The sequence below is a fragment of the Corvus brachyrhynchos genome, unplaced genomic scaffold (genome assembly GCF_000691975.1).
Source record: "Corvus brachyrhynchos isolate BGI_N302 unplaced genomic scaffold, ASM69197v1 scaffold30, whole genome shotgun sequence".
NCBI lineage: Eukaryota > Metazoa > Chordata > Aves > Passeriformes > Corvidae > Corvus > Corvus brachyrhynchos.
Window position 1 is genome coordinate 1,438,213 of NW_008235742.1, and position 10,736 is coordinate 1,448,948.

General features: G+C 53.2%; 1 protein-coding gene across 1 annotated transcript in view; it reads left to right on the forward strand.

Moving 5' to 3' along the window:
- Nucleotides 1-5,615, forward strand: part of PSME3 (proteasome activator subunit 3) — a 21,680-nt gene extending 16,065 nt beyond the window's left edge. The window contains exons 2-11 of the mRNA XM_008640373.2: nucleotides 80-112; nucleotides 404-466; nucleotides 919-1,023; nucleotides 1,320-1,368; nucleotides 1,969-2,081; nucleotides 2,565-2,633; nucleotides 2,846-2,913; nucleotides 3,068-3,122; nucleotides 3,367-3,453; nucleotides 3,915-5,615. Coding sequence (XP_008638595.1) covers nucleotides 964-1,023; nucleotides 1,320-1,368; nucleotides 1,969-2,081; nucleotides 2,565-2,633; nucleotides 2,846-2,913; nucleotides 3,068-3,122; nucleotides 3,367-3,453; nucleotides 3,915-3,995 — 582 coding nt within the window. The 5' untranslated portion in view covers nucleotides 80-112; nucleotides 404-466; nucleotides 919-963 and the 3' untranslated portion in view covers nucleotides 3,996-5,615. The remainder of the gene's footprint in view (nucleotides 1-79; nucleotides 113-403; nucleotides 467-918; nucleotides 1,024-1,319; nucleotides 1,369-1,968; nucleotides 2,082-2,564; nucleotides 2,634-2,845; nucleotides 2,914-3,067; nucleotides 3,123-3,366; nucleotides 3,454-3,914) is intronic.
- Nucleotides 5,616-10,736: the final 5,121 nt, after the last annotated feature.

Consider the following 10,736-nt stretch of genomic DNA (forward strand, 5'->3'; position numbering starts at 1 on the left):
GCTGCCGGGCTCGGTGCGCGGCCTCCCCGGGCCCCGCTGGTCAAGAGCGACCCTGACCTGTCCCTGTTTCACTCTGCAGGTTGACTCCTTCAGGGAGCGGATCACGAGTGAGGTGAGTCGAGCAGGAAAGAGGTTTTTGGCCATGTCTTTCTGACAGACTGGATTGCCGGCTGAGCCTGCCCTGGAAGCTTAGCAACACCTGGGCATCAGTCACCCACTGCAACGAGGTTCTAGAGCCTCGTGGCTCTCTTCTCACCCGGGCATTGTTTGGTCTTGGCAGCAGGAAGAACTTGCATTCTCTCTGTTTCCTGCTCGTGGGCAGATGATTTCCCTGGTGTTCCTGCCTGCTGGTGGGAGCCGTGTGGCATTAGTTTCACATTGCTGTTTGTTCTTTCTTTCTCAGGCTGAAGACCTCGTAGCAAACTTTTTTCCAAAGAAGCTGTTAGAGCTCGATGGGTTCCTTAAGGTAGGGTGTGCCTTGTGCTCTGTGTCCTTTTCCATTTTCAGCTGCGTGTTGAAAGGGGATGTGGCAGGTCTCCTCACAGCTGCTTTCTGTGCATGTCACCTTGTTGCAGAGACACGAGGCAGCAGCTAGTGGCTCACATGCACTGCAGTGCTGTTGGCTCTGGAGGGGGTGCTGCATTTTGCAGTTTTCTTTGTGTGATCTCTCACATTTGTCTTTCTACATGTTCCCCAGTGGGCTGTCCCTGGCAGTCCTGGGGTCTCACACAGACACCAATAGCTGACCGTGGCTCCTGGGTGGGGGGGTCACAGCCTATTGCTAGGCCTTTTGTTTTCGTTCATCCTAATTTTACAGTTGGACAACAGGGAGGTCTGAATCTTTTGTCTTCTCACGGTGTTTGGTGTGGCAGAATTTGTTAGTTCATAATTAAATAAGAAATCTGCTTTATTTTCCAGGAACCCATCCTGAACATTCATGATCTTACTCAGATCCATTCGGACATGAACCTCCCAGTGCCTGACCCAATTCTTCTCACCAACAGCCATGATGGACTGGATGGGGTAAGGTTACTCTCTTGGCTGTGATCCCAGCTTCTATTAAAACTGCATGGTTTGCTCTGTGCTGGGGTAGGATGTTCTTATTTAACAACAGGCCTTGGCCCAGAGGCTTTTAGAGATTGATCTCTCGAGCCTGGGAAGTCTGCTGGAGGTAACACTGCTCTGCAGTCCTTCTTGGGCTTTAAGGAAGAGTGCTTAGAAACCAGGAACATGGCAGGGCTCTAAGTTTTCCTTTTTTCCTTTGCAACACCTTTACAGCTTACGACTAGTTTGTGAGTAAAACATTTTGTATATTTTAGCCAAATATGAAAAAGAGGAAGCTGGAAGACCACGAAGAGACCTTTCAGGGTAAGAATCCCCCAGCCCCTTGTATTGCTGCCTGCCCCCTGAACTGCTGCACTGAGCCTTGGGGATGCAAATCATGTGAGCCCCACTTGCCCTGCCCTGACAGCAGCTGCTGCTCATACAGGCCAGAGCCTGACCTACAGATGTCTTGATGTGGAGGAGTCAGGTTCCAGCTCTTAGAAGCATAATTAGTACTTCTCTGACAGACATAACTAGTACTTGGCTTGAACTTGGCCTCCTGACAGAGGCAGCTGATCTCCTGGTGGCTCTGTGCAGTTCCTCTCTTTGTCTGGAAGAAGATTCCAGGCTTTGGATTAAGCTGAGACAGAAACTTCTTGTACATGTGCACCAGGAAAACCCTTTGTGCTCAGCCTCAGCATCCACGAGCTCTTCAGTCTCATCCTGCTCTGTGTTTTCTCTTTTCCTTCCCTTGTGGTAACTGCTGTTATCCCATGTCCCGTTTCCCCTTCCCTACAGGTAGCCATAGCCTGGCTCAGTCCCTTTCTGGCCTTTGTGGGAGATGAGGCTCAGGTGACCCCTCGGTCCGACCGTGGCGCGGCCGTTCCCGCGAGTCGCTCATGCTGGGGTTTGTCTCTGCTGCAGGTACCAAAGTGTTTGTGATGCCCAATGGGATGCTGAAGAGCAACCAGCAGCTGGTGGACATCATCGAGAAAGTGAAACCAGAAATCAGGCTGCTCATTGAGAAGTGCAATACGGTGGGTGTGAGCCTGGAGTAAGGGGAGGTAGCAGGGTGGTTTTACTCCTGGAGAGGGGACGCTCTGAAAGGAGCGGGTCCCTCTGTGCTGTAGATGAGGAAAAGCAGGGCTTTGCCCTGTCTGACAGTGGCTGGGAGGCAGGTGAAACCCTTGGGGAGCTCCTTTGTTCACCTGAAGGAGAAGGATGTCGGTTCTCAGGCCTCATGAGGCTTTGCTTTGCCCTTCTTTTGCACAGGCATGGACTCCTGCCAAGAGCTCCTTTGGCATGGTGAGGAGAGCTTCCCATGGGAAGCTGGGCCTCTGCTGGCTTGCATGGCATCCCAGGCATGTGGGAAGTGATCTTGGTAGTGTTATAGGTACATAAGGGACCTGCAGCCAGTGGTGTGGCAAAGGCAGGGTCCTGGGAGGCTTTTACTGACATTGCTGAGAGCAGTCTTTGCACAGGTGTTGGCATTGGTCAGCATTGTGATCTCTCCACTGCAGGTCAAAATGTGGGTGCAGCTTCTCATTCCCAGGATAGAGGATGGGAACAACTTCGGTGTTTCTATTCAGGTGAGGCACTGCTCTGTGGTCCAGGGACTTGGATCTCTGGGGTTCCTCTGAATCTTTCAGTTCATGGTGTCCAGCAGCTGCAGTCATGGGGTTGGTTTAGGTTTTAAAACCCAAACCTGAGCTTGATGTGGTGCTGCTGAGACATTGTTTTCCGAGCCCTGAAGGCCAGCTGCAGCCTCCTGGAGCTAATAGCTTCCTTGTCTTCCTTGCAGGAAGAAACAGTTGCTGAGCTTCGGACTGTGGAGAGCGAGGCAGCATCTTACCTGGACCAGATTTCTAGGTAAGCATGCAAGAACAGACTTCATTTTTGGGATCTCCTTGGAAAAGGAATGTGTTTGGGAAAGGTCCCCCAGCTGCTGTGACAGGGCAGCTTGGACCTGAAAACAATCCTGGTGCTGTTTATCTGAGCTTTAGTCTCTCCCTTTTCCTGCCAGATACTATATTACAAGAGCAAAGTTGGTTTCCAAAATAGCCAAGTACCCTCATGTGGTAAGTCACCGGGGACATGGAGATTTGCATGTTTATGCTGCTGCTTTTTGGGACTCTTTGAGCTGCTTTGTCACCATCTTTTTTGAGCTGAGGGTCCTGGGGGAAGAGGAGGGGGGATTATACAAGGGTTGAGGGCAGCAAGCTGCAGTGGGGGGTTCCTTTGTGGAGGGCAGGACCCTCCCTGAGAGTGTGGGAGGCTGAGCTGAGCTGAGCTGGGCCGCTGAGCCGCGTCTGCTCTCGGCAGGAGGACTATCGCCGCACCGTGACGGAGATCGACGAGAAGGAGTACATTAGTCTGCGCCTCATCATTTCAGAGCTGAGAAATCAATATGTAAGTGGAAACACAGAGCTCACACTGGCTCCTCGTGCAGCAGTGGAGAGAGCCCTTGTGATCCTGCTGCTGCTTGTCTCCCCTTTCCCCCGAGCACGTCCACTCCTGGCAGGAAGCCTGCCTGCTTCCCGCTTTTGCTCCAGCGGGATGAGCCAACTGTTGCTTCTCCACCATCTCCTAGAGATGCAGATGTTTCCAGCAGTGTTCACAGGGCCCTAGCGCAAAATATTCTTGCCCCCTCTGTGGGAATCTGATCCTAAGCTCTTCATACAGTACGAGCCAATCCTAGGGTTTCTGAATAAATGTTTTTGGTATTACATGTACTGGCTGAAGGAAGCCCTTACCTTAACCAGGTGTGTGGTTGAGGGGGGTGCCAAGGAGAGTGGTGCTGCTGTGGTAACCAGTGCTTATGGTGAAAGCTGGATGGCTTCCTGTCTGAGTCCTGTTCTTCGTTTTTGCAGGTCACTTTGCATGACATGATCCTTAAAAACATTGAGAAGATCAAGAGGCCTCGGAGCAGCAATGCTGAGACCCTCTATTAAGTGTCAACGTTTGAACTTGAGAACTGTTCAGTCAACTAAAGACCGTCATTGCCTTGGTTTGTTACGTGACTATCGAGATGGGAAACTGGCTGGAAATAGTATTGCATTCTTAGTTAAACTCTAAAGAAATTCTTGCCTAGTTCTGTGATTGGTTTTGTTCAGGTCTCAGGAGCTCTCCCTCTTCCTCTAGTCACTGGTAGTAGAGGCCATGCTGCATTGGACGCCCCAGAGGCTGCTGCAGCCAGGCAGGGACATTCCTTCATGCCTTGCTTCCTACCTGAGTGGGAACACTATAGACCAAGCCCTTGTCCTGTCCCATCTCTTGTCTGGTGGCTGCACTGGGGTCTCTGGGAGCAGGGCAGACAGCCCAGCACGACGGCAGGCCCGGCAGTGCCACAGCAGGGAAGCTCTGTCCCCGCTGCCGGCTGTGGCCAGGCCCCTCTGCCACCAGCTCTGCACTGGCCAGGGCCCCTGCCCCTTGGCAGCTGAGCTCTGATGCCACTGAGCCATCTGCACTCCCTTTCTTGCTCTCTCCTGGCTCAGCAGAGCCTGCCCCATAGGTCTCTGCCTCACCAGTTCTGTCTGGATCGGTGCAGAGCAAATGCTTGGAACTAGAGCTGGTGCTGTCCTGGCTGTCATGAGCTCAGGTGGCTTCTGCCATTTGACTAGAGCCACTTTCTTGGCTAAAACCAACGTTCTTTCACATTCGTCCCGGTTGCCCCTTCAGCATGAGTTGCTTTTGCCTGGGCTGAGGGAAGGGACGGGCTGGAGATCTGATGCTAAAGTCGTAAAATATCTCTGCATGTGATCAGACTGAGCCCCCCTGTCCCTGGCAGTGCTCCCTGGTGCCTGGGCAGAGCAGACTGGCTGCCACAGCTGGTGCTTGACGGTGAGGGTGGCTGATACCCACCTGGTACCTTGCAGACCTTGCAGTCTTTCCCCTGCAAAGGGCACGCTCCCGTGCCTCGTGACTCCTCTAAGCTGCCAGAACATTTCGTGGTCCATTACAAACCCCTTTGGAAATGACTGGTTGTATTGCGTCAGTTTTTGTGTGTGGCAAGTGGGCCCATAACGCTGCAGGCTTCAAAATTTTCTTATTTATAGTATTTCTACTTAAGTCCCTAATCAGGGAACGTTAAATCATTTGTTTCAGGAACTCGCTGTTTCGCAGGTCTCGCTGTTACACCTGTATATTCTTATTGTGCAGTAGCCTTAAGAGTTGTGTTAATCTCATTGTAACAACAGTGACAAATGGAATGAACTTTCTTCCCTTATTTTTTTTACTTTGTTTTTAGTTTTTTGGGTTTTTTTCTGCTTCCACATCTAAGAGCCATGTTGTCTCTTGCTGGTTTCCCAGGGATTTGCCCAGAGTGTGGCGGGCTGCTGGCCCTTGCTATAGACTCTTCTGTTGTTGTTTGTAGTAAGTCAACTCTTAGTCTTCCCGCTAATAAATATTCAGTAACAAACCAACTGCGTTGAGCTGCTGTCTGGGAGCAGCACTTCCCCTTGTGTTTCTTTGTATTGATTCCTTTCAATTTGTTCAGCTTTCTTTGCCAGATGAACGTATGTAAACTTTTACCATGTCAAGAAATTAAAATAAGGTACTTGGAATTCTTTCAAGGCAGCCCCCTGTGTGTGATGCTGGGCTCTTAGGCCATGCAGTTTTAGTGTCCAGTTCTGGTTCTGCCTTTCTCACGTTCAGTTGCTCCTTCCCTTCATTCTCCTCATTCCTCTTTTTGACTGTGTTATAAACTAGCCTGCTGTGTAGGTTGTTTCTGTTCCTTCAGCATGCCTCACATTGGGCATGATTTTGCCCGTGGGCTTGGGTTTGGTGGAATTGTCCCATCTCAGCCAAGAAGTGGGACTTGGGCCATCCCAGTTCAAACAGATAAGGGGACGTTGCATGGTGTTTCTCTGAGCCTGCAGTTGCTCCAGGGTTTCTCTGCCAGGCAGGTTCTTCTGGGCAGGTGTCTCTGGGCTGTCCTGGATGCAGCACCCAGCATCTCTGTGGGGCACAGAGTCTGTTGCTCTTGCCTGCTCCATGTGTGTGGTACCCAAGGAGAGGCAGCTGCCCTGCTGTCCCCAGCCACAGTGCCCTTTGCTCTTCTGGGGATCATCCTGTTCCTGCCTTTCTCCCATGCCGCAGCACAGAGGCCTCCCGAGGAGCACTTGAGGCTTTCCTGAGTGTCCTGCCCCCAGCTGCAGGGCTGCAGCCCCCATGAGCCAGCCCCTGGTGCAGGGTTCGGTGCCTGCTTGGGGTTGTGCCTGTCCTGGCCACGGTGCTACTAGGCAGGGTCTGTGACTGGCCCTGGGAGCAGCCGCTGCAGACCGGGGCTCCCAGCTGTGGCACCTCCGGCTGCCCAGGAACAGGAGCAGCCACTTGTGCAGGGAAGTTCCTGTGGTGTGGGAAAGCCCTGCAGGTGCCTGACCCGTGCAGGGAAGGGGCAGGGAGCTGCAAACAGGTCTCAGGGCCAAGGTGGCTGGAGCAGAGCCCAAAGGAAGGACTTGCTGGCAGGACTTGATGTGGTGCAGCATGAGGGGCTCCTCCTCACTGCAGTCAAACAAACTGAACTCCCAGGGAGTCAGCGCCAGCAGTCCCGTGGAAGGATGGAGCATCCAGGACAATTGTCTTGGCAGGTGCTGGCAGGGAGTGGGGTTCATCCGTGGGAGCAGGGGAGGGTTTGTTGTTGTCTGTGATCCCAGTGAGTCTGGCAGCAGTCACAGTGTGCAGTCAGGGCTCCACTTCACCGGTCCTTGAGACATCCCAGCTTCAATGCGGGGCAGGAGGATAATGGCTCAGCAGTTGTGTGCAGCCACAGGCGCTGCCGGCAGCGCAGCTGGCATGGAGGAAGGGTCAGGCAGGTTCCACTGTTGTGCTTTGCATAAGCTGACCCCATGAGGTGAGGCACTGGGAGTGGGAGCTTTCTGAAGTCTGAGCTCTGGTTTGGGGCTCGCTCAAGCCTTGCCAGTGTCGGAAGTGTTAGCAGGGGTTTTCTGTGCTGTGCCCTTTCCCCAGCTGTCGCAGTTGCTGTCTCAGAGTTTCCCCAAGCCAAAACCTGTCTGTGTCTGGTTTGGGTTTCAGTAAATTTCAGATGCTATTTTTTGCCACCTCTACCTTTCTGTGTGCGTGAATAACAGCACTCCCATCTCCCTTTGTTCGGGGAACGTGGGCAATTCAGCAAATAAAAGATGGGCAGTGCCTAAAAGCAACCACGTAGCCAAAATAAAACATGGGTAGGATGTGAATTCTCCATATGGGATGTGGGTCAGTGATGGGCTGATCTCGCTGGGGAACTGGCATGTGGGAAGCAGTACGTGCACTGAGCAGGTCATAAACAAGTTATGCTGCTGTTACGGAGACGTGCAATTTCTCTAATTCTAGGTTAGCTTTAGGCTGTTGCAGGCTCCTTTTGGAGAGGGTGCACAAGCAGTTCCATGGTGTGCATGGCCCCCAAAGATCCCTCATTGCTTTTCATCAGGCAGTTATTGACGCAGGTTCTGGCTGTGCAGGCTTAGTTAATTACTCTGCTTCCTGAAATTTCTGCTGCAAGATGAAGGTGGATTTAGGGCTATTTTGTTTATTCTGAAACAGAGCTCTAAACCAGAGCAGGAAAAGTCCAGCAGAAGCAGACAGTACTAAAAAATCCAGTATCAGACGTGGCTTCCATGGGACAGGCTCTGCAGTGGGGCAGAGGCAGTGCAGAAAGCTGCCATCCTTATCCAGCAGCCCTGGGGTGTTTGCTGTGCTTGGTTTGTCGTGGGGTTGTCAGTACAGATTAGGGTTTCTCTTTCTTTCCAAGCCCCCAACATGCAGAGAACCAGGAGTGTTCCCACACTCTATTTTCGGATCTCTCCCAGCCCAGCTGCAGGGTTGAGTTGTGATTTGTGGGGCAGGAAGGCCTGTGGAGTTTTCTTAAACTACTGCTGTGCTGCTTGGAAAAGGCCCTTCTGTAATTGCAGCCTGTGCCGTGGCTTTGAGGGCCTCAGGGTGCAAACCCGAGAGGCAAAATCAAACCTGAATGATCTGTTCTTTGTGTACTTCTTAAAGGAAAGGTCCACACGAGCTTTGTGGAGGTTCTGCTGTGTGCTCCACACCTGACCCAGGGCAGCAGTGCTTCTGCTCTGTGCTCCACACCTGACCCAGGACAGCAGTGCTTCTGCTGTGTGCTCCTAGTGAAATGGGCACCATGTTCCAGGCCTACACCAAAAGGGAATTTTTCTTTCAAGCCTAACCCCAGGTAATCCTCGAAGCCTCACTGACTTCATGGGTTGAAAGACTGACTTGGAAATGAGCGCTGCTTTGCCTGATTTGGGGTTGCTCAGAGGTGTTCAATTCTGCCACTGTGAGCTGATGAGAGCAGGTACTTCAGCACAGCTCTGTTCTTTTCTGTCCTGTCCCTGCCCATTGCTGTGTCCGTGCTGCAGTGAGCCCCTTTGCTGGCACTGTGACTACATGAAGCAAGTGCTGTGGCTCTGAGGCTCTCCTGGCGTGGCAGCTGGGGAGGCAGCCCTGTGTGCTGGCACAGAGAGCGTGTCTCTGGCCTCACAGCTGCAGCCTGTCCTGAAGAAGGCTGAGGCTGCCAGTGGTGGTGAGGATAATGGAGTGTGACCCACGACAACGTGGCCTTCTGCCTCCCAGCCTGGTGTCTGGCATGGCCAGAGGACCACAGAGGGGCTGAGCCCCAGGCAGGATCTGCCACAGAGGAAGAACCAGAGGCTGGTGGGAGCTGTCTCCCATCAGGAAACTGACAGGAGGAAGAGAAGACGAGGGTGAGGTGAGGTGAGGCTGGCAGCAGGAGTGGAAATATTGGGTTGAATCTCCAGCCCTGGTTCTCTTGGATGCCGTGACCTACTCAGCACCAGCTCCGGGACTGTAGCCAAGGTGGTGCGAGCATCTGCTGCGTGGCAGGATGGAACACCAAGTCCTTCTGGCTGCCTTGTTCTGCCAGTGCCTTCAAACAGCGCTGTGAGGCCAGCAGGGACTGTCTTTGGGGTGGCAGAGGGCAGCTGTGGCTGCCCAGCCTGGGCACTCTGGCTGGGCAGCACTGATAGCAGGCACTGCCCTCAGCTGCTGCTGGGTGCACGTTCAGGATCTCTCTGTCTTTGAGGGAACCTCTTGGGAGCTGCACCTCAGTTTATCTGTGAATTGGAGGGAGAGACAAGGGCTGGATGATCCTGTGACAGTACAGTGCTGGGGATTAATTGGCTCAGAGCTGTTCTAAGGTGCAAACTAAGAGCTGGTTGTTCACAGCACGTTGGGGCCTGATTCTCCTCCTGAACTACATCTCCATGCCTGCCAAAGTTTTTCTGCTGCTACACAGAAGGATGTGTTTTCAGCAGAGGCTTCCATGTGGAAGATTTAAAAAAATTAAATAAAAAGTAACTCCAAGCTTGGAATGGTGCTGCCAGGGAGAATGTTTACAAGGAAGCAGCCTGATAAACAAGGAAAATCGGTGAGTTGTAAAGAGGTGAAATTGTACAGTGTGGCAACAATTCCCAGCTTGTCAGAGCCTCACAGTGGTCACAGCCACCTCAGGCTGACTGCAGGATCTCCGTTTTTACAGGCAGCCTCAGGAAGCCAGGCTGGACTGAAAAAGTAACAGAATTATGTGGAACTTGTCTGAGTCACTGACCCTACATCTCCACAAGTTCTTTCAGGGCACTGCCGTGAAGGAGGACCAGAGGAGGCTGCAGCTGAGAAGAGATCTGCCCTTTCTGGTCACCAAGGATTTCAGATCTCCTCCCCTAGCCTCTCCCAGTCTTTTGTACTTTCTGCGTTAATCCATCCAGTGCAGCATACACTGACAGAGGCAGGAGTTGGAAAGCCTGCTTTGAAAGCCTCTGAATGCTGCTGGACCAGCTGGAGGCATGAACCTGAAAACCGTGCTCATCCTCCTTGGTCTGGCATTAGCCACAATATTCGCTTTGGTCTGCGTGTTGCTGACCAGAGGAAGGAGCCCCAGAAGCTGCCAGCACCTGCACCCGGAGCAGGAGGACATGGAGGATGGCCAGAGCCTGGTCTTTGCTGACCTGACACCTGAGGAGATGTCCCAGGTGGTGCGGTACCTGCAGGGAAAGCTCGGGGTGCCGCTGGTTGAGGCCTCGCGTGCCAAACCCTCGGACAACTGCATCGCCTCCGTGGATCTGCAGGTCCCCGCCAAGGCAGAGGTGCTGCGGTTCCTGGACGCAGGGGGGGCTCGTCCCGCCCGGGAGGCGCGGGGCGTGCTGAAAAAAACAGCGAGGCGGGACGGTGCAGAATGAGGGGGGGAAGGGGCCCTACCACCGCAGACCGACACTGGCTGTTGAGTACAAGCAGATTGGAGGGTTTTTAAAGAGCCAAGTGTTCCCCTCAGCTCCAGCTTTCATGCAACAAGTAATGGAGTACGATGGAGCCAATCTTGCAGTCGTGACAGCTGCTCCCCGGGGATTCCAGTCTGGAGATCGGGTCACCTGGTTCGTCCTGTTTCAGAACGTGAGTGGATTCTTTGTGCACCCGGTGGGGCTGGAGGTGCTGGTGGACCACAGCAGCCTGGACATCTCGCAGTGGGCGGTGAGCAGGGTCTTCTACAATGGGCAGTACTACAGGGACATGGTTCATCTGGAGAGTGCCTATGTGCAGGGTCGTATCAGCGTGGAGAAGGTGAGGAAGGCACCGTGGGATGGGGACTTCTCGTCCATGAAGCCTCGGGCGCCTGCGGCCGCGCTGTTCCCAGTGCAGTACGAGCCGCAGGGGCCCCCCCT